The sequence below is a fragment of the Salvelinus namaycush genome, chromosome 10 (assembly GCF_016432855.1).
Source record: "Salvelinus namaycush isolate Seneca chromosome 10, SaNama_1.0, whole genome shotgun sequence".
Classification (NCBI taxonomy): domain Eukaryota; kingdom Metazoa; phylum Chordata; class Actinopteri; order Salmoniformes; family Salmonidae; genus Salvelinus; species Salvelinus namaycush.
The window spans coordinates 43,376,891-43,400,233 of NC_052316.1; the positions used below are offsets into that span (position 1 = coordinate 43,376,891).

General features: G+C 45.5%; 1 protein-coding gene across 1 annotated transcript in view; it reads left to right on the forward strand.

The window, feature by feature from the left end:
• Positions 1 to 23,343, forward strand: part of hmcn1 (hemicentin 1) — a 214,294-nt gene that overhangs the window by 180,692 nt on the left and 10,259 nt on the right. The window contains exons 46-66 of the mRNA XM_039001765.1: positions 1,053 to 1,166; positions 3,240 to 3,326; positions 3,476 to 3,667; positions 4,035 to 4,322; positions 4,489 to 4,634; positions 5,037 to 5,187; positions 6,412 to 6,609; positions 7,608 to 7,721; positions 8,241 to 8,428; positions 8,668 to 8,764; positions 8,960 to 9,121; positions 10,806 to 10,919; positions 11,099 to 11,301; positions 11,475 to 11,556; positions 11,709 to 11,840; positions 11,935 to 12,084; positions 12,598 to 12,754; positions 13,008 to 13,132; positions 13,412 to 13,595; positions 16,227 to 16,324; positions 16,496 to 16,774. Coding sequence (XP_038857693.1) covers positions 1,053 to 1,166; positions 3,240 to 3,326; positions 3,476 to 3,667; positions 4,035 to 4,322; positions 4,489 to 4,634; positions 5,037 to 5,187; positions 6,412 to 6,609; positions 7,608 to 7,721; positions 8,241 to 8,428; positions 8,668 to 8,764; positions 8,960 to 9,121; positions 10,806 to 10,919; positions 11,099 to 11,301; positions 11,475 to 11,556; positions 11,709 to 11,840; positions 11,935 to 12,084; positions 12,598 to 12,754; positions 13,008 to 13,132; positions 13,412 to 13,595; positions 16,227 to 16,324; positions 16,496 to 16,774 — 3,261 coding nt within the window. The remainder of the gene's footprint in view (positions 1 to 1,052; positions 1,167 to 3,239; positions 3,327 to 3,475; positions 3,668 to 4,034; positions 4,323 to 4,488; positions 4,635 to 5,036; positions 5,188 to 6,411; positions 6,610 to 7,607; positions 7,722 to 8,240; positions 8,429 to 8,667; positions 8,765 to 8,959; positions 9,122 to 10,805; positions 10,920 to 11,098; positions 11,302 to 11,474; positions 11,557 to 11,708; positions 11,841 to 11,934; positions 12,085 to 12,597; positions 12,755 to 13,007; positions 13,133 to 13,411; positions 13,596 to 16,226; positions 16,325 to 16,495; positions 16,775 to 23,343) is intronic.

The window sequence follows — 23,343 nt, forward strand, 5'->3', positions numbered from 1 at the left end:
GATGTGAGGAAAGGGGATATGGTGGTTGTGATTGTGGTCAGCCAGGGAAATGGATTTGTGTAGAGGTGATTACTGGTTCAAACTCTGTGGGGTGTGGTCAGTAATTCTCCACTGAAGCAGGCAAGCCAGTTAACATGATATTCATTTATTGCACGTTCAGCTGTAAATTTAAGAAAAATTATCCCCCCAAAAAGTTGCATATTTGAAAAAAAAAACAGCTATAAAAATAATGATTCAATCCTACCATAAAAATTATGATTTAATCCTACCAGAAAATCTTACCATAAAAATAAATAAGCTCAGTCCTCTTCTAAGAGCCACATCCGTCGGGGACAATTTTCTACTTGAAATCAGAGAACATGCTACTTGTCCTCTGGGATTGATCTGATGTGCTCCTTGAAGTTGGTGTGTGTGTGTGTGTGTGTGTGTGTGTGTGTGTGTGTGTGTGTGTGTGTGTGTGTGTGTGTGTGTGTGTGTGTGTGTGTGTGTGTGTGTGTGTGTGTGTGTGTGTGTGTGTGTGCGCATGGCCGTGTGTGTGTGCGTGTGTGTGTGTGTGTGTGTGTGTGTGTGTGTGTGTGTGTGTGTGTGTGTGTGTGTGTGTGTGTGTGTGTGTGTGTGTGTGTGTGTGTGTGTGTGTGTGTGTGAACTGTTTTCTGTGTCCAGATAATAACTGTTGTTTTTGAAGTAAAAAAAGAGAGAAAATAGGAACTGACCTGAGTTCATCTGTTTGAGTGGGTGTGTTTGAACAGCTGTGGCTTGGTCAGTGTATCCTGTTTCACACAGCTAAATTGATTTTTAGTGCCCCAGAAAGCAGACTGCATGGAAGCCACAATTGTGATGTGTGAGGGAGCATTTTGTCTGTTTGCACCTCTTTATGCTCCAAACTGTCCCAAATTGCACCCTATGTAAAGTAGTGCATTATGTAGGAAATATTTTACCATTTGGGACGCAGAATAAATATTGACTTTAGATTAAGTTTTGAAAAGGACCAATTAAAGACACAGTGATTATTTAGAGACTTGAGCTCAACCAAGTATTGACATGTTTGTCAGGAGGGCGGAGCCTTCGTCTGATGCACGCAGCAGTGGAGGATGCTGGGAGATACAGCTGCATTGTGTCCAACACGGCCGGAGAGGAGAGGAAGAACTTTGACCTGGACATCCTGGGTAATGACGTTAACTTCTTATGGCTGCAAGCCCGAGGTCGGTACACCTATGACAACATCCAGCTCAAAGTGCAGGGCGCGAAATTCAAAAAAAAATTTTTTTTAAATATTTAACTTTCACACATTAACAAGTCCAATACCGCATATGAAAGGTACACATCTTGTGAATCAAGCCAACATGTCCGATTTTTAAAATGTTTTACAGGGAAGACAAAATATGTAAATCTATTAGCTAACCACGTTAGCAAAAGACACCACTTTTCTAACTCCATCAGTTTCTTACTCCATCAGGTGCTATCACAAATTCGACCAAATAAAGATATAAATAGCCACTAACCAAGAAAAAACTTCATCAGATGCCAGTCTGATAACATATTTATTGTATAGCATAGGTTTTGTTAGAAAAATGTGCATATTTCAGGTAGAAATCATAGTTTACAATTGCACCCACCATCACAACTCGACTAGAATAAATACAGAGAGCAACGTGTATTACCAATTTACTCATCATAAAACATTTCTTAAAAATATACAGCGCACAGCAATGGAAAGACACAGATCTTGTGAATTCAGACAATATTTCAGATTTTCTAAGTGTTTTACAGCGAAAACACAATAAATCGTTATATTAGCATACCACATGTGCAAACGTTACCCGAGCATTGATTCAAGCCAAAGAGAGCGATAACGTTATCATCGCCAAAATATATTAATTTTTTCACTAACCTTCTCAGAATTCTTCCGATGACACTCCTGTAACATCATATTACAACATACATATAGAGTTTGTTCGAAAATGTGCATATTTAGCCACAAAAAAAACGTGGTTATACAATGAGAATAGTAGCAAAACTGGCCTGAAAATGTCGGGCGCCATCTTTGACAGTGATCTTGTCTAATGAATAACTATTCATAAACTTGACTAAAAAAATATAAGTTGGACAGCTATCGAAAGACAAATTAGTTCTTAATGCAATCGCTGAATTACATTTCTAAAATTATCCTTACTGTGCAATACAGGGTTCGCCAAGCGAAGCTATACCAAAAAAAATGGCGGAATATGCGTTTAACATTTTTCTACAGAACAACGATTTATCATCTTAAATATTTCTTGAGCTGATCTTCCATCAGAATCTTGGGCAATGTATCCTTTCTCCGGTCTAATCGTCTTTTGGTCGAAAGATGTCCTCTTGCCCTGTCGAAATGGCCACTAACGTTCGGCATGTACTGGAAACGTGCCCAGCCGTTCAAAGTGCATCATAAAGAAATGCCTCAAAATCGCACTAAACGGATATAAATTGCTATAAAACGGTTGAAATTAACTACCTTATGATGTTTTTAACACCTATAACGAGTAAAAACATGACCGGCGATTTAGAAGTGGCTAAACCAAAGCTTGGAATGAGAGCCAGTCCGACGTCCATCGTGCGTCAGGCGCAGGAAGAAAAGAAAGCTACTTCCGCCTTGTGCTCTTTTATACAGGCCCTGATTGCGCAATCGACTCCATTCAAATTGTCACCTCTTACTGACATCTAGAGGAAGGCGTAGGCAGTGTTTGTATCCTCATAGCATTTACAGGGACCTTAAAACTGACCTGGGACCAGGGGCCAAGATTTCTGAAATCTCACTCCCTGTCAGGAAAAGTGCTGTAGAATGAGTTCTGTTTCACTCAGAGACATAATTCCAACGGTTATAGAAACTAGAGAGTGTTTTCTATCCAATAGTAATAATAATATGCATATTGTACGAGCAAGAATTGAGTACGAGGCCGTTTGAAATGGGCACCTTTAATCAGAGCTACTCAATACTGCCCCTGCAGCCATAAAAAGTTAATGACCTTTATCTTATCTCTCAGGCCTTTGACCTGAGAGAGAAATATGTATTTCAGTATGTCACTGGTGGATATTGTGATAGTGAGAATACCTGATAACCACTACTAGACGGACTTAACATGAACAACCAGTTTGAACGCAATGAAGCCTTCATAATCCCATTATAAGGCCTACATCCATGGTTGAGGGTTGGTACAGTAGTTGTATTGCTCTTAACCCTTTCCATGCATGTCATCTTCCAGTCCCCCCTAGCATTGTGGATGAAGGCACGGTGCAGGATGCCAAGGTCAAGGAGAAACACAACGTGACACTGACCTGTGAGGTCGCAGGTCAGTGACATCATGGCAACACAACTCCACAATGACTAAACATATCTCAATCCAAAATAGACTATTTTACAGTTCATACATACTGTAACAGGAAACTATTTCACCATCCCGATGGTCGCTAAGATAACCTGTTATTAACCGTTAACTAGGTAACCCAGTGCCGGAGATCACCTGGCTGAAGGACGGACAGTCGTTAGGGACAGACAGACGTCACCAGGTGTTGTCTCACGGACGGTACCTCCAGATATCTGGTGCCCAGGTGGATGACACGGGCAGGTACAGCTGCCTGGCACACAACAGAGCAGGAGACCGCAGCAGACACTTCAACCTCAATGTACTGGGTAGGAGGACAACTACTCTCTCAGTATATTTTATTTACGTATGTATCCTTTATTTATACTGGTATAAAACTATCCCATTGAGATCACATTTTCAGAGGGTTTGTAGGAGGCTTCTCTCAGTAAGTCACCGAGCCTGTGAAATCTGTCATACTTTATTTCCATTTTGAAACCATTGCGTGACATGCTAAAGCTTCACAAGATGTTATCACTTTGTCATGGCCGTGCTTAAGATAGGAGGTGCTGTGGTATATAAGGTTTACCCTGGTGATTTATCCTATGCGTCCACCATCACCTTATCAAAGAAGCCCCACTAGCGTCATTGACCAAGAGTTTGAATCCCCTCTCCTCTCGCTCCCCCCCCCCCCAGTGTCTCCCACCATCGTGGGCTCAGGTCCCGAGGGTTCGGCTGAAGAGGTGACGGTCACCCTGAGTAGCCCCACGTCTCTGGTGTGTGAGGTGCAGTCCTACCCCCCTGCCCTCATCACATGGCTCAAGGATGGGACGCCGTTCGAGTCCAGCCACAACGTCCGAGTTCTGCCAGGTGGGCGGAACCTGCAGATCCTGAACGCCAAGGAGGAGGATGCTGGGAGGTACACCTGTGTGGCCACTAATGAGGCTGGAGACAGCCTGAAGAACTACGAGGTCAAAGTTTACAGTGAGTGACGAAAACGTTTTGAAAGATGGGAGTGAGATAGGGAGGTACTACCTTAACTTGTCCAATAAGGACTCATCATTGTTTTGCCATGGTCTGTAACTATCTGTGTGGCTGTGATATCTGTGACTGTATGTAACTGTAACTCTCCTCCTGTCCTCTCCTGCAGTTCCTCCCCAAATCAATAAGAATGATGTCCCAGGTGAGGGGCTGGCCCCCAAAGAGGTCAAGATAAAGGTCAACAACACTCTGACCCTGGAGTGTGAGGCTCAGGCCATCCCTACACCCTCACTGCAATGGTACAAAGACGGACAGGTCAGCACTTTACCTGTACACACACTCTACACTCTACACTCTCTCTCTCTCTCTCTCTCTCTCTCTCTCTCTCTCTCTCTCTCTCTCTCTCTCTCTCTCTCTCTCTCACTCTCTTCTTTCTCCTCTCTCTCTCTCTCTCTCTCTCTCTCTCTCTCTCTCTCTCCTCTCTCTCTCTCTCTCTCTCTCTCTCACTCTCTTCTCTCTTTTTTCTCCTCTCTTTCTTTCTCTCTCTCTCTCCTCTCTCACTCCTTCTCTCCTCTCTCTTCTCTCCTCTCTCTTTCTCTCTCTCTTTCTCTCTCTTTCTCTCTCCTCTGTCTCTCCTCTCCCTCTCTATCTCTTTTACACACACACACTGACCACGCATCCTTCTACAACCAACCCTGATATTCCTCTGTTCTCCAGGTCCTGAGGGCAGATGACCATGTGACAATTAATGCCAACGGTCGTATTGTCAGGATCAAACATGCTCAGGTGTCCGACACTGGACGCTACACCTGCGTAGCAACCAACATCGCCGGGGAGGACGAGAAGGACTTTGATATAAATATACAAGGTGAACTGCGTTCCCATTGCTTGTGCTGTCTAGCCCCTCTGCAGGACTCTACTGTGAAGTCTTAGCAGAGGCTGCCATCTAGTGGTATGTTGGCTCATGAACTTGAGGAGAGTTGTAGCTAGTACACTCTAGCAGGTTATAAAGAATTTGGCTAATCTCATTCTTGCTACATAACAGTATTCTGTCTTAAAATCGGAATTCCTGGAGTTTCCCAGGCGTAGCCTGTCTAGGCTATATGCCTGTCTAGGCTATATGCCTGTCTAGGATATATACCCGTCTAGGATATATACCCGTCTAGGATATATGCCCGTCTATGATATATGCCCGTCTAGGATATATGCCCGTCTAGGCTATATGCCCGCCTAGGCTATATGCCTGTGATCTAAACCAACACAGGTAGACATAAAGTTATTGTTCTCATATGTATTATTGGCACTGGCAGATAAACTAAACAAACACTAAATAGACACTTTTTAACTATACATGTCACAATTTCAGACGTAACAATGCACAAACAGTCTATTTTCTGGCAATTTATCCTCTCAATTTACCAGCATTGCTTCGCGCAGACCAAAAAATAGACTTGCTTTCTAGTTTGAAGTGCATGACACAGTTGACGGCATTGACACTCGCAGCCTGCCTGTTTTCTCTCATTCACTACCATACATTCTAATTCCAGCGTGTACACGCTCGTTCACACGTAAACAAAAACACTTTTCGATTTGATTTGGGCTTTAGTCTTAGCAGAGGCTGCCCTCTAGTGGTAGGTGACAGTATTTAATCAGAAGCTGTAAATCTTAACAGAGGCTGCCCTCTAGTGGTAGGTGACAGTATTTAATCAAACGCTGTAAGTCTTAGCAGAGGCTGCCCTCTAGTGGTAGGTGACAGTATTTAATCAGACGCTGTAAATCTTAGCAGAGTCTGCCCTCTAGTGGTAGGTGACAGTATTTAATCAGAAGCTGTACATCTTAACAGAGCCTTCCCTCTAGTGGTAGGTGACAGTATTTAATCAGAAGCTGTAAGTCTTAGCAGAGGCTGCCCTCAAGTGGTAGGTGACAGTATTTAATCAGAAGCTGTAAATCTTAGCAGAGGCTGTCATCTAGTGGTAGGTGAAAGCATTTAATTACATCCTAAACATTGACTGTAGTAGCTGTCATAAAGATAACCCTAACTCTCTTTTTCTCTCTCCGTCTCTTTCTCTCTGTCTCTCTCTCTCCTCTTCAGTCCCTCCTAGTTTCCAGCGTCCCGGGGGGGTGGGAGATACCACCTCGACACCAGGCACTGGGGGTGATGTTAAGGATGTGGTACTAAACAACCCTATCTCTCTGTACTGTGAGACCAACGCTGTTCCCCCACCCACACTCACCTGGTACAAAGATGGACACCCAATGGCCTCCAACGAAAACGTGCTCATCATGCCTGGTGAGGAGAGGACCTACAGTGCTGTGAAAAAGTATCTTCCCTCTTCTTAATTTTCTCTACTTTTACATATTTTTTTTATACTGAATCAGATCTTGAGCCAAAATCTAATATTAGATAAAGGGAACCTGAGTGAACAAATAACACAACAGTTGCATACTTATTTCATGTATTTCATAAACAAGGTTATGCAACACCTCATGCACCTGTGTGAAAAAGTAATTGCCCCTTTACACTTAATAACTGGTTGTGCCCCCTTTAGCTGCAATGACTCCAACCAAACACTTCCTGTAGTTGTTGATCAGTCTCTCACATCGCTGTGGAGCAATTCTGGCCCACTCTTCCATGCAGAACTGCTTTAACTCAGCGACATTTGTGGGTTTCAAGCCTGAACTGCCCGTTTCATGTCCTGCCACAACATCTCAATTGCTATTAGGTCTGGACTTTGACTAGGCCATTGCAAAATTTCTAATTTGTTCCTTTTTAGTCATTTTCATGGAGACATGATTGTGTGTTTTGGAGCCAGAATTCCTCCACAGCAACGTGAGAGACTGATCAACAACTACAGGAAGCATTTAGTTGGAGTCATTGCAGCTAAAGGTGGCACAACCAGTTATTGAGTGTAAGGTGGCAATTACTTTCTCACGCAAGGGCATTTGGTGTTGCATAACTTTGTTAATTATTAAATAAAAGTATATATTTTTTGTTATTTGTAAACTCAGGTTCCCTTTATCTAATATTAAGTTTTGGTTGAAGATCTGATAACATTTAGTATCAAAAATATGCAAAAATAGAGAAAATCAGAAAGGGGGCAAATACTTTTTCATGACACTGTATGTGTGTGTGTGCTTGCATGCGCGGATGTGTGTGTGTGTGTGTGTGTGTGTGTGTGTGTGTGTGTGTGTGTGTGTGTGTGTGTGTGTGTGTGTGTGTGTGTGTGTGTGTGTGTGTGTGTGTGTGTGTGTGTGTGTGTGTGACTCTGACTGTGTCTACCTCTCCAGGTGGGCGAGTGCTGCAGATCCCCAGGGCTCAGGCTGAGGATTCTGGGAGGTATACGTGCTTGGCGGTGAACGAGGCGGGAGAGGACTCCATCCAGTATGACGTCAGAGTGCTGGGTGAGTAGAAGGGGAAAACACCACCCATCTATACTGAGCTGGCCTGGGTCGTGAGTAGAGGGGAAAACACCACCCATCTATACTGAGCTGGCCTGGGTCGTGAGTAGAGGGGAAAACACCACCCATCTAAACTGAGCTGGCCTGGGTCGTGAGTAGAGGGGAAAACACCACCCATCTAAACTGAGCTGGCCTGGGTCGTGAGTAGAGGGGAAAACACCACCCATCTAAACTGAGCTGGCCTGGGTCGTGGGTAGAGGGGAAAACACCACCCATCTAAACTGAGCTGGCCTGGGTCGTGGGTAGAGGGGAAAACACCACCCATCTAAACTGAGCTGGCCTGGGTCGTGAGTAGAGGGGAAAACACCACCCATCTAAACTGAGCTGGCCTGGGTCGTGAGTAGAGGGGAAAACACCACCCATCTAAACTGAGCTGGCCTGGGTCAAAAGTATATGTCAAATAATTTCAAATACTGTTTGGAATCCCAGGTACAAACTGACTGTGTGTGTGTTGAACCCCAGAGCCCCCCTCAATCCGCGGGGCGGACCGGGACCTACCTGAGGAGATGGTGATCCAGGTGAATAAGACCACAGTGTTGGAGTGTCAAGTGGACGGAAGTCCCACCCCTAAAATCACCTGGCTGAAGGACAGTCAGCCAATAAGCCCTAAAGGACCCCACAGACTACTGTCCAATGGACGCTCCCTGCAGGTGACTGGACTATGCTGTAAAAAGGGCTTAATAAAATGTATTTGATTGAGGGATTGATTAATGGATTGGTTGATGACTGATTCTTGGATTGATGGATTGATTTATTGATTGAAAAGCGAAAGAGGTGCTATAGGGTTGGGAAAGGCTGGGGATTATATGAGGGGATGAAGCTCAGTGAGAGACTGAAGGCTCAGTCCTTATGTACAGTAACGTCAGCGAGCTGTCTGTCTCTTCCTCAGGTGGTGAATGCCCAGGTGACAGACACAGGCCACTATGTGTGTGTGGCTGATAACCTGGCGGGAAGCGCAGAGAAGTCCTTCAATCTCAACGTCCATGGTGAGTCAGAACAGAGTTTTTATTGTGTTTTCATCTATGTTTACCAGCCTCATCTCTCTGGTATCTTCATTAATATGGATGGGTGGAGGGAGGGAGGGGTAGATGGATGGAGGGATGGATAGGTGTGGGGATTGATGGATGGATGGATTGATTGATATATTGATAGCCAGTTTGTCTGTTTTCTCTCTCCTCCAGTCCCCCCCACCATAGTGGGAGCTAGCCCAGAGAACGTGACGGTGGTGGTGAATAACTTTGTGTCTCTAACTTGTGAGGCTACCGGGTTCCCCCCTCCCTCTCTGAGCTGGGTCAAAGACAGGGGTCCTGTACAGGCCAATACCAACGCACTTATCCTGCCAGGTAACACACACACATTTTAAATACCTTATCTGAATCCACAAATCACATTGGTTTCGCAACAGCTAATGGGGATCCTAATAAAATACCAAATTACAGTCGAGAAGGATTCAAACATTAAAAAAAACACGGATATCTGGACACTTTTGTAGAGAGCACCTTCTTCTCCAGACAGCTAGGCTGCCCACAGCAGCTGACACACAGCAGTACCTCGCTAGCTGCTCTGCCTTCGTCCTACGCAGGCCTGCAATTCTGAAGGTCTACGTACTGTCAGCCTACGTTCATGGCTGAGACTTCTAAATATCAGCACTATAAATTTGCCCTGATAACCAAGGCTGTTCAGGAGTGACACGGGACTGGTATTTCAATAACTTGGCAGCAAAAAAAAGTCAAAAGAGTAGCCCACCCCCTAAATAAGCCCCTCCCCCGGCCTCCTTCCACCTCCTAAATAAGCCCCACCTCCTAAATAAGCCCCTCCCTCCAGCCTCCCCCACTTCCTAATTAAGCCCCTCCCTCCGACCTCCCACCACCTCCTAAAAAAGCCCCTCCCCCTGGCCTCCTTCCACCTCCTAAATAAGCCCCTCCCCCGGCCTCCTTCCACCTCCTAAATAAGCCCCACCTCCTAAATAAGCCCCTCCCTCCAGCCTCCCCCCACTTCCTAAATAAGCCCCTCCCCCCGGCCTCCCCACCTCCCAAATAAGCCCCTCCCCCAGGCCTTCCACCTCCTAAATAAGCCCCACCTCCTAAATAAGCCCCTCCCCTGGCCTCCTTCCACCTCCTAAATAAGCCCCTCCCCCCAGCCTCCTTCCACCTCCTAAATAAGCCCCACCTCCTAAATAAGCCCCTCCCCCCGGCCTCCCCCACCTCCTAAATAAGCCCCTCCCCCCGGCCTCCACCCGCCTCCTAAATAAGCCCCTCCCCCCGCTCTCCCCCCACCTCCTAAATAAGCCCCTCCCCCCGGCATCCCCCCACCTCCTAAATAAGCCCCTCCCCCCGGCCTCCCCCCACCTCCTAAATAAGCCCCTCCCCCCGGCGTCCCCCCACCTCCTAAATAAGACAAAAGTCAGTTTGATGGCAACACATCTCTGCAGGGAAAATGCACATTTCATTTTTTGCAGATTTTTGAATATTCACATGAAAATCTGGCGCAAATTGGATGGAAACCTAGCTAATAATAACAATAAAAATAATAAAGTCAAAAATAACAAGTAATAGAAGCTAAATAAGAGGTAGTATGCATAGTAATAATGGACTGGATATGCAAATCTAAAGTTGGTAGTGGATCGGGCACACGTTGTATTCTAATCTCTGCTTATCTCTCTCTTTTCTGTTTTCTCTCCCTCCCAATCCCTTCCTCTCTCTCCCCCCCAATCCCTTCCTTCCTCTCTCTCTCTCTCCCTCCCTAATCCCTCTCTCTCTCTCTCTCTCTCTCCCTCCCTAATCCCTCTCTCTCTCTCTCTCTCTCTCTCTCTCTCTCTCTCTCTCTCTGTCTCTCTCTCTCTCTGTCTCTCTCTGTCTCTCTCTGTCTCTCTCTCTCACTCTCTCTCTCTCTCTCTCTCTCTCTGTCTCTCTCTGTCTCTCTCTGTCTCTCTCTCTCTCTCTCTCTCTCTCTCTCTCTCTCTCTCTCTCTCTCTCTCTCTCTCTCTCTCTCTCTCTCTCTCTCCAATCCCTTCCTCTCTCTCTCCAGGTGGACGCACCCTGCAGATTCTGAGGGCTAAGATGTCTGACGGGGGGATGTACAGCTGTGTAGCCATGAACCCCGCTGGAGAGACCAGGAAACTCCTCCACCTCACTGTGTTTGGTCAGTACCTGCAGCAGGACAGAACAGACAACACTACATACACTACTGGACTGCTCTTTGACCCCGTGTGTCTCCTTCTCATATCCTTCTTCCTTCCCCTGTCTTCCATATACGGCTCCTGTCCACTCTATTACAAAAATATTGCTCTCACCCCTGCCTCTCCCCTGGCTCTCCCCCAGTCCCTCCCAGTATCAGAGACAGCAGTGGGGACTCTCCTGTGGTGGTGAGTGTGCGTGTGGGCAACTCAGTGACTCTGGAGTGTGAGTCCAACGCTGTGCCCCCTCCCACCATCACCTGGTACAAGAACGGTCGGATGGTGACAGAGTCTGCCAACCTCCGCATCCTGGCACAGGGACAGATGCTGGAGCTGAAGGGGGCAGAGGTGAGAGACACAGAGGGGGAGGTCTGAACCTCCCCCTCTGGGGTGGGGTTAGGGGAAGGGGTGGGGTTAGGGGAAGGGAAGCGATGCGATTGGATGGGGTTAGTCCTCTTTGTGACTTTTTTAATGAAAGTTGTTATACTGATCCATCCCCTGTCCGCCCTCTGTGTTCCTAGGTGTCTGACACTGGCCAGTACGTCTGCAAGGCCACCAACGTGGCCGGACAGGTGGATAAGAACTTCCACCTCAACATCTATGGTAAGATCATATTCTAGAAACTCAGACTTGAAACGCTCAAAAAATCTGATTCTGATCACTGAGGATAAAAACAAGGAGATGGAGAAGAGAGACATATCTGAGTATTTTAGTCAAACTGACCTAACTGTAAATCTCTGGCCCTCCATGCCCAGTTCCCCCCAGTATAGACGGTCCAGTGGAGGAGAAGATAGTGGAGACCATCAGCAACCCTGTCACCTTTGCCTGTGACGCCACGGGCATTCCCCCTCCCAGCCTCATCTGGCTCAAGAACGGTCGGACCATAGGTAAGCAGCACCCACAGTCATATAACTTATTATTGTCTTATTTACTATCTCAAACTGACTGGAAAGTAGTAAAGTGACAGTATTCTTTTCTCAGAGAACTCAGAGTCTCTGGAGCTGCACATCCTGTCTGGAGGCAGTAAGCTGCAGATCGCCCGCTCCCAGCTCTCAGACTCTGGCACCTACACCTGTATGGCTTCCAACGTGGAGGGCAAGGCTCGAAAGAGTTACCACCTCACCATACAAGGTAAAGAAGGCCAGCATCCTGCAGTCGCCACTTCATTGTTGATGTTGAGAGTGGTGTTTTGCGGGTACTACTTAATGAAGCTGCCAATTGAGGACATGTGAGATGTCTGTTTCTCAAACTAGACACTCTAACGTACTTGTCCTCTTGCTCAGTTGTGCACCGGGGCCTCCCGCTCCTCTTTCTAGTCTGGTTAAAGCTGTCATCAAGGCAAAGGGTGCCTACTTTGAAGAATCTAAAATAAAATAAAACATTTTGATTTGTTTAACACTTTTTTGGTTACTACATGATACCATATGTGTTATTTCATAGTTTTGGTGTCTTCACTATTATTCTACAATGTAGAAAATAGTAGAAAATTAAGAAAAACCCTTGAATGAGTAGGTGTATCCAAACTTTTGACTGATACTGGATATATACTAGTTTGTTCTGAATGAACAATGATCTGATTGGCTGTGCCTTGATTAGCTGTGCTCTGTGTTAGTCCCTGATCTGATTGGCTGTGCTCTTTCTCAGTCCCTCCCAGCATCTCAGGTTCGGAGATGCCCAGTGAGGTGGGGGTGCTGCTGAATGACAGCGTCCAGCTGGTGTGTCGCTCTCAGGGAACCCCACCCCCCTCCATCCAGTGGCTGAAGGACGGCAAGGCCCTCAAGGCAGGATCCAGGGGACTCAGGTACACATCAACCCCCTGCCCCTAGACCCTAGCTCCTAGCCCCTAACCCCTATCTCCTAGCCACTTAGGAGATCTGAGAGGACTGGATAGGTGTATCAAAATGGCTACTATTGGACGTAGCCTATCTAAGGAAAGGTGGAGCTACTCTGAGATTGAAAGGACCTGGACAGAGGAACTGGGATGACGTCCATGGGGTTTCGGATGTTTCTCTATATTAATATGAATGGTTTGTTTGCATCCTCATTCTATCCAGGATCAGTGTAGATGGCAGCACTCTGACTGTGTCTGGAGCTCACACCTCTGACAGTGGGAAGTACACCTGTGTAGCCACCAACAAGGCTGGAGAAGAGGACCGGATATTCAACCTCAATGTCTATGGTGAGTTTAACTCTCTCTCAGCCTCTCTCTTCCATGCATGTATTCCTTACTTTATGAATGAAGAGTTTTAAATGTATCTCTCTCTCCCTCCTTTCTTCTTTCCATCTTCTGTCCTCTTTTGTTGTGTGTGTGTGTGTGTGTGTGTGTGTGTGTGTGTGTGTGTGTGTGTGTGTGTGTGTGTGTGTGTGTGTGTGTGTGTGTGTGTGTGTGTGTGTGTGTGTGTGTGTGTGTGTGTGTGTGTGTGTGTGTGTGTGTGTGTGTGTGTGTGTGTGTCCATAGTGCCTCCTGTGATCAAGGGGAACAGTGATACGGCTGTGGATTTGACCACTGTTCTGGACAGCTCCATCAACATAGAGTGTGTTGCCGTGGGCTCCCCTCCACCTCAGCTCAACTGGCTGAAGAACGGACTGCCTCTCCCTGTCTCCTCACAGATACGCCTGCTCTCTGCCGGACAGGTGCTCAGGTAGGTCTGGGGTCGAGGGGTTATATATCGGATTCTGTATGGAATGTACTCTGTCTTTCAATGTACATATATAAAGGAAAGAGCAATGTATTTAAAACTGTTACATGAATACTGCTTTGTTCTGTATACTGTTTCAAATGTGTTGTACTGTGTGTCACACAGTAGTTTGACCTTTTACTGCAGTGGGCTAAATCAGGGTCACACAGTAGTTTGACCTTTTACTGCAGTGGGCTAAATCAGGGTCACACAGTAGTTTGACCTTTTACTGCAGTGGGCTAAATCAGGGTCACACAGTAGTTTGACCTTTTACTGCAGTGGGCTAAATCAGGGTCACACAGTAGTTTGACCTTTTACTGCAGTGGGCTAAATCAGGGTCACACAGTAGTTTGACCTTTTACTGCAGTGGGCTAAATCAGGGTCACACAGTAGTTTGACCTTTTACTGCAGTGGGCTAAATCAGGGTCACACAGTAGTTTGACCTTTTACTGCAGTGGGCTAAATCAGGGTCACACAGTAGTTTGGCCTTTTACTGCAGTGGGCTAAATCAGGGTCACACAGTAGTTTGGCCTTTTACTGCAGTGGGCTAAATCAGGGTCACACAGTAGTTTGACCTTGTACTGCAGTGGGCTAAATCAGGGTCACACAGTAGTTTGACCTTTTACTGCAGTGGGCTAAATCAGGGTCACACAGTAGTTTGACCTTTTACTGCAGTGGGCTAAATCAGGGTCACACTGTAGTTTGGCCTTTTACTGCAGTGGGCTAAATCAGGGTCACACAGTAGTTTGACCTTTTACTGCAGTGGGCTAAATCAGGGTCACACAGTAGTTTGACCTTTTAATGCAGTGGGCTAAATCAGGGTCACACAGTAGTTTGACCTTTTACTGCAGTGGGCTAAATCAGGGTCACACTGTAGTTTGACTTTTTACTGCAGTGGGCTAAATCAGGGTCACACAGTAGTTTGACCTTTTACTGCAGTGGGCTAAATCAGGGTCACACAGTAGTTTGACCTTTTACTGCAGTGGGCTAAATCAGGGTCACACAGTAGTTTGACCTTTTACTGCAGTGGGCTAAATCAGGGTCACACAGTAGTTTGACCTTTTAATGCAGTGGGCTAAATCAGGGTCACACAGTAGTTTGACCTTTTACTGCAGTGGGCTAAATCAGGGTCACACAGAGTGTTTCTTAAACAAATCTATTTTCAAACAAAAGTATACACTTCACACACATGGTTATGGACTTTAAAAAAAGAAGACACCTGTACCATGTCAGATATAGAGATGAAATGTATTACATTTTGAGTTTGCAACCAAATACTACACTTTATATACATCACAGAAGACTGAAATATAACAAAATTGTTTGACGAAGAAACACTGGATTTTCTGCGTTTAAAAAAAAATAATGATTATTAATTATGAAATGATGTAAAATATTTATAACGGTCAGACTGCAGGAAAGGGCTACTATTTCATTCCATTCTGCCTCTCTGTCAGGATTAATGTGTTGTCCCATTCTGTCTCTGTCAGGATTAATGTGTAGCTCCATTCTGCCTCTCTGTCAGGATTCATGTGTAGCTCCATTCTGCCTCTCTGTCAGGATTCATGTGTAGCTCCATTCTGCCTCTCTGTCAGGATTCATGTGTAGCTCCATTCTGCCTCTCTGTCAGGATTCATGTGTAGCTCCATTCTGCCTCTCTGTCAGGATTCATGTGTAGCTACATTCTGCCTCTCTGTCAGGATTCATGTGTCGCTCCATTCTGCCTCTCTGTCAGGATTCATGTGTTGTTCCATTCTGCCTCTGTCAGGTTTAATGTGTTGTTGAATTTTGTCTCTGTCAGGATTAATGTGTTGTTCAATTCTGCCTCTGTCAGGATTAATGTGTTGTCCCATTCTGTCTCTGTCAGGATTAATGTGTTGTTCCATTCTGCCTCTGTCAGGATTAATGTGTTGTCCCATTCTGTCTCTGTCAGGATTAATGTGTTGTCCCATTCTGTCTCTGTCAGGATTAATGTGTTGTTGAATTTTGTCTCTGTCAGGATTAATGTGTTGTTCCATTCTGTCTCTGTCAGGATTAATGTGTTGTCCCATTCTGTCTCTGTCAGGATTAATGTGTTGTTCCATTCTGCCTCTCTGTCAGGATTAATGTGTTGTTCCATTCTGTCTCTGTCAGGATTAATGTGTTGTTCCATTCTGCCTCTGTCAGGATTAATGTGTTGTTCCATTCTGCCTCTGTCAGGATTAATGTGTTGTTCAATTCTGCCTCTGTCAGGAATAATGTGTTGCCCCATTCTGCCTCTGTCAGGATTAATGTGTTGTTCCATTCTGTCTCTGTCAGGATTAATGTGTTGTTGAATTCTGTCTCTGTCAGGATTAATGTGTTGTTCCATTCTGTCTCTGTCAGGATTAATGTGTTGTTGAATTCTGTCTCTGTCAGGATTAATGTGTTGTTCCATTCTGTCTCTGTCAGGATTAATGTGTTGTTCCATTCTGTCTCTGTCAGGATTAATGTGTTGTTCCATTCTGCCTCTGTCAGGATTAATGTGTTGTTCCATTCTGCCTCTGTCAGGATAAATGTGTTGTTGAATTCTGTCTCTGTCAGGATTAATGTGTTGTTCCATTCTGCCTCTGTCAGGATTGCGAGGGCTCAAGTCTCAGACGGCGGCACCTTTACCTGTGTGGCGTCCAACAGGGCTGGTGTGGACAACAGGCACTACAACCTACAGGTTCACGGTGGGTTCAACACAATACATTAATAACAGTATACAAAATATCACAATACCCCCCCAACTCCAAAACACCCACTAACCCAATACTGTCCTGCTTTTGCAATATATGACCTTGTCACGGGGCCCAACTGCTAGATGAGTTAGATCAACACTGTGATGTTATCTGCCCTTGCAGTTCCTCCCAGCCTGGACGGGGCGGGCAGTAAGGAGGACGTTACGGTGGTGAGAGGGAACCTGGCCTCCCTACTATGTATAGCTGATGGAACTCCAAGCCCCTCCATGTCCTGGCTGAGAGAGGGGGAGGCCTTGGTCCCTGGACCCCACGTCAAGCTGCTCAATGTGGGCACCACGGTACAGATCATCCAGGCCAGGGTGGAGGATACGGGACGCTACACCTGTGTGGCAAGAAACAGCGCTGGCCATGCCAGCCGACACTTCCACCTCAAAGTACTGGGTGAGTGGGAGTACATGTACAGTAGCAGTCAAATGTTTGGCCACACCTACTCACACCTACTCACTCACTCAAGGGTTTTTCTTTATTTTTACTATTTTTACTATTTTGTAGAATAATAGTGAAGACATCAAAACTATGAAATAACACATATGGAATCATGTAGTAACCAAAAAAGTGTTAAACAAATCAAAATATATTTTATATTTGAGAATCTTCAAAGTAGCCACCATTTGCCTTGATGACAGCTTTGCACACTCTTGGCATTTTCTCAACCAGCTTCATGACGTAGTCACCTGGAATGCATTTCAATTAACAGGTGTGCCTTGTTAAAAGTTAATTTGTGGAATTTCTTTCCTTCTTACTGCATTTGAGCCAATCAATTGTGTTGTGACACTGTAGGGGTGGTATAGGGGTGGTATACACTGTAGGGGTGGTATACAGAAGATAGCCCTATTTGGTAAAAGACCAAGTCCATATTATGGCAAGAACAGCTCAAATAAGCAAAGAGAAACAACAGTCCATCATTACTTTAAGACAATGAAGGTGTCACGGTTGTCGTAAGAACGGGACCAAGGCGCAGCGGATGTTGAGTTCCACATATTTAATTCAAAGAGGAACTTAACCTTTCTAGCGCAGAATTAAAGATAGACTTCTCCTTAATGCAACAGCTGTGTCAGATTTCAAAAAAACTTTACAGAAAAAGCATAATCTGAGTACGGCGCTCAGAGCCCAATCCAGCCAAAGAAATTTCCGCCATGTTGGAGTCAACAGAAGTTAGAAATAACATGATAAATATTCACTTACCTTTGACGATCTTCATCAGAATGCACTCCCAGGAATCCCAGTTCGACAATAATGACTGATTTGTTCCATAAAGTTCCATAACGTCCATCATTTATGTCCAAATAGCCACTAGTTGTTAGCATGTTCAGCCCAGTAATCCATCTTCATGAGCACTAGGTCCAGACAAAAACTTGAAAAGTTCCGTTACAGGTCGTAGAAACATATCAAACGATGTATGGAATCAATCTTTAGGATGTTTTTAACATAAATCATCAATAATGTTCCAACCGGAGAATTCCATCGTCTGTAGCAAAGCACTGGAAAGAGAGGTAACTCTGTCGGGAGCGCGCGTCACGAGCCTGAGACACTCTGCCAGACCACTGACTCAAACAGGTCTCATGAGCCCCTCCTTTATAGCAGAAGCCTGAAACAAGTTTCTAAAGACGGTTGACATCTAGTGGAAGCCGTAGGAAGTGCAACTTAACCCCATAGACACTGTGTATTCGGTAGGCCAAGCTTTGAAAAACTACAAACCTCAGATTTCCCACTTCATGGTTGGATTCTCAGATTTTCGCCTGCCATATGAGTTCTGTTATACTCACAGACATCATTCAAACAGCTTTAGAAACTTCAGAGTGTTTTTTATCCAATACTACTAATAATATGCATATATTAGCATCTGGGACAGAGTAGCAGGCAGTTTACTCTGGGCACGCATTTCATGCAAAAGTGAAAATGCTGCCCCCTATCCCAAACAGGTTTTAAACAACACAAAATATATAAATAAACAAGCAACTAAACGTGACTACGTGGTGCACATGCACAAACACAAAACAAAGTACTTCCGGCGCCGACCGAGATGGCCGCCTCGCTTCGCGTTCCTTGGAAAATATGCAGTATTTTGTTTTTTTATGTGTTATTCCTTACATTGGTACCCCAGGTAATCTTAGGTTTCATTACATACAGTCGGGAGGAACTACTGAATATAAGAGCAACGTCAACTCACCATCGTTCCAACCAGGAATATGACTTTCCCGAAACGGATCCAGTGTTTTGCCTTCCACCCAATACAATGGATCTGATCCCAGCCGGCGACCCTATGCGACGCCGTAAAAGGGGCAAACGTAGCGGTCTCCTGGTCAGGCTTCGGAGACGGGCACATCGCGCTCCACTCGCCAATGTCCAGTCTCTTGACAATAAGGTTGATGAAATCCGAGCAAGGGTAACATTCCAGAGAGACATCAGAGATTGTAACGTTCTCTGCTTCACGGAAACATGGCTAACTCAAGAGACGCTAACGGAGTCGGTGCAGCCAGCTGGTTTCTTCACGCATCGCGCCGACAGAAACATACATCTTTCTGGTAAGAAGAAGGGCGGGGGTGTATGCCTTATGATTAACGAGACGTGGTGTGATCATAACAACATACAGGAACTCAAGTCATTCTGTTCACCTGATCTAGAACTCCTCACATTCAAATGTCGACCGCATTATCTACCAAGGGAATTCTCTTCGATTATAATCACAGCCGTATATATTCCCCCCCAAGCAGACACATCGATGGCCCTGAACGAACTTTATCTGACTCTTTGTAAACTGGAAACCACACACCCTGAGGCTGCATTCATCGTAGCTGGGGATTTTAACAAGGCTAATCTGAAAACAAAACTCCCTAAATTCTATGAGCATATCGATTGTGCTACCAGGGCTGGTAAAACCTTGGATCATTGTTATACTAACTTCCGCGACGCATATAAGGCCCTCCCCCGCCCTCCTTTTGGAAAAGCTGACCACGACTCCATTTTGTTGCTTCCAGCCTACAAACAGAAACTAAAACAACAAGCTCCCTCGCTCAGGTCTGTTCAACGCTGGTCCGACCAATCTGATTCCACGCTTCAAGACTGCTTCGATCACGCGGATTGGAATATGTTCCGCATTGCGTCCAACAACAACATTGACGAATATGCTGATTCGGTGAGCGAGTTCATTAGAAAGTGCATTGACGATGTCGTACCCACAGCAACGATTAAAACATTCCCAAACCAGAAACCGTGGATTGACGGCAGCATTCGCGTGAAACTGAAAGCGCGAACCACTGCTTTTAACCAGGGCAAGGTGACCGGAAACATGACCGAATACAAACAGTGTAGCTATTCTCTCCGCAAGGCAATCAAACAAGCTAAGTCCCAGTACAGAGACAAAATAGAGTCGCAATTCAACAGCTCAGACACAAGAGGTATGTGGCAGGGTCTACAGTCAATCACGGCTTACAAAAAGAAAACCAGCCCCGTCGCGGACCAGGATGTCTTGCTCCCAGACAGGCTTAATAACTTTTTTGCTCGCTTTGAGGACAATACAGTGCCACTGACACGGCCCGCTACCAAAACCTGCGGGCTCTCCTTCACTGCAGCCGAGGTGAGTAAAACATTTAAACGTGTTAACCCTCGCAAGGCTGCAGGCCCAGACGGCATTCCCAGCCGCGTCCTCAAAGCATGCGCAGACCAGCTGGCTGGTGTGTTTACGGACATATTCAATCAATCCTTATCCCAGTCTGCTGTTCCCACATGCTTCAAGAGGGCCACCATTGTTCCTGTTCCCAAGAAAGCTAAGGTAACTGAGCTAAACGACTACCGCCCCGTAGCACTCACTTCCGTCATCATGAAGTGCTTTGAGAGACTAGTCAAGGACCATATCACCTCCACCCTACCGGACACCCTAGACCCACCCCAATTTGCTTACCGACCCAATAGGTCCACAGACAACGCAATCGCAACCACACTGCCCTAACCCATCTGGACAAGAGGAATACCTATGTGAGAATGCTGTTCATCGACTACAGCTCAGCATTTAACACCATAGTACCCTCCAAACTCGTCATCAAGCTCGAGACCCTGGGTCTCGACCCCGCCCTGTGCAACTGGGTCCTGGACTTCCTGACGGGCCGCCCCCAGGTGGTGAGGGTAGGTAACAACATCTCCACCCCGCTGATCCTCAACACTGGGGCCCCACAAGGGTGCGTTCTGAGCCCTCTCCTATACTCCCTGTTCACCCACGACTGCGTGGCCATGCACGCCTCCAACTCAATCATCAAGTTTGCGGATGACACTACAGTGGTAGGCTTGATTACCAACAACGACGAGACGGCCTACAGGGAGGAGGTGAGGGCCCTCGGAGTGTGGTGTCAGGAAAATAACCTCACACTCAACGTCAACAAAACAAAGGAGATGATAGTGGACTTCAGGAAACAGCAAAGGGAGCACCCCCCTATCCACATCGACGGGTCAGTAGTGGAGAAGGTGGAAAGTTTTAAGTTCCTCGGTGTACACATCACGGACAAACTGAATTGGTCCACCCACACAGACAGCGTTGTGAAGAAGGCGCAGCAGCGCCTCTTCAACCTCAGGAGGCTGAAGAAATTCGGCTTGTCACCAAAAGCACTCACAACTTCTACAGATGCACAATCGAGAGCATCCTGTCGGGCTGTATCACCACCTGGTACGGCAACTGCTCCGCCCACAACCGTAAGGCTCTCCAGAGGGTAGTGAGGTCTGCACAACGCATCACCGGGGCCAAACTACCTGCCCTCCAGGACACCTACACCACCCGATGTCACAGGAAGGCCATAAAGATCATCAAGGACAACAACCACCCAAGCCACTGCCTGTTCACCCCGCTGTCATCCAGAAGGCGAGGTCAGTACAGGTGCATCAAAGCAGGGACCGAGAGACTGAAAAACAGCTTCTATCTCAAGGCCATCAGACTGTTAAACAGCCACCACTAACATTTAGCGGCCGCTGCCAACATACTGACTCAACTCCAGCCACTTTAATAATGGGAATTGATGGAAATTATGTAAAAATGTACCACTAGCCACTTTAAACAATGCCACTTAATATAATGTTTACATACCCTACATTACTCATCTCATATGTATATGTATATACTGTACTCTATATCATCTACTGCATATTGCCATCTTTATGTAATACATGTATCACTAGCCACTTTAAACTATGCCACTTTATGTTTACATACCCTACATTACTCATCTCATATGTATATACTGTACTCTATACCATCTACTGCATCTTGCCTATGCCGTTCTGTACCATCACTCATTCATATATCTTTATGTACATATTCTTTATCCCTTTACACTTGTGTGTATAAGGTAGTAGTTGTGGAATTGTTAGGTTAGATTACTTGTTGGTTATTACTGCATTGTCGGAACTAGAAGCACAAGCATTTCGCTACACTCACATTAACATCTGCTAACCATGTGTATGTGACAAATAAAATTTGATTTGATTTGATATCCCACAAACACAGGTGGGAAAAAATAGCTACTTAAATATGATCCCCAATTAGAGACAACGATACCAGCTGCCTCTAATTTGGAATCATACAAAACACCAACATAGAAAATATAAACTAGAACAACATAGAAATTATAAACTAGAATACCTAGTCACGCCCTGACCTATACCTACCTAATACCTAGTCACGCCCTGACCTACTACACCATAGAGAAACAAGGGCTCTCTATGGTCAGGGCGTGACAGAAGGTCAGTCAATACGGAAAATTTCAATAACTTTCTTCAAGTGCAGTTGCAAAACCCATCAAGCGCTATGATGAAACTGGCTCTCATGAGGACCGCCACAGGAAAAGAGGACCCAGAGTTAATAAGAGTTAACTGCACTTCAGATTGCAGCCCAAATAAATGCTTCACAAAGTTCAAGAAACAGACATATCTCAACATCAACTGTTCAGAGGAGACTGTTAATCAGGCCTTCATGGTCGAATTACTAAAGGACACCAATAAGAAGAAGAGACTTGTTTGGACCAAGAAACGCGAGCAACGGACATTAGACTGGTGGAAATCTGTCCTTTGGTCTGATGAGTCCAAAATTGAGATTTTTGGTTCCAACCGCCGTAGGTGAACGGATGATCTCCGCATGTGTGGTTCCCACCGTCAAGCATGGAGGAGGAGGTGTGATGGTGTGGGGGTGCTTTGGTGGTGACACTGCCTGTGATTTATTTAGAATTCAAGGCACTCTTAACCAGCATGGCTACCACAGCATTCTGCAGCGATACGCCATCCCATCTGGTTTGCGCTTAGTGGGACTATCATTTTCAACAGGGCAATGACCCACACCTCCAGGCTGTTTAAGGGCTATTTGACCAAGGAGAGTGATGGAGTGCTGCATCAGATGACCTGGTCTCCACAATACCCCCGACCTCAACCCAATTAAGATGGTTTGGGATGAGTTGGACCGCAGAGTGAAGGAAAAGCAGCTAACAAGTGCTCACCATATGTTGGAACTCCTTCAAGACTGTTGGAAAAGCATTCCACATGAAGCTGGTTGAGAGAATGCCAAAAGTGTGCAAAGCTGTCATCAAGGCAAATGGTGGCTACTTTGAAGAACCTCAAATATAAAATATATTTTGATTTGTTTAACACTTTTTTGGTTACTACATGATTCCATATGTGTTATTTCATGGAGTTGATGTCTTCACTATTATTCTACAATGTAGAAAATATAAAAAATAAAGAAAAACCCTTGAATGAGTAGGTGTCCAAACGTTTGACTGGTACTGCATGTGTGTTACCTGATGAAGTCTATTGGAGCCAAAATATTTCTGTGGGTGCACTATATACTGAGAGTGGGGTCATCTTTCTTTCTTAAAGACAGGCAGACAGACACACACACACAAACAAACAGGCAGGCAGACAGACAGGCACAGACAGGCAGACAATCAGACAGATATACACACACAGACAGACAA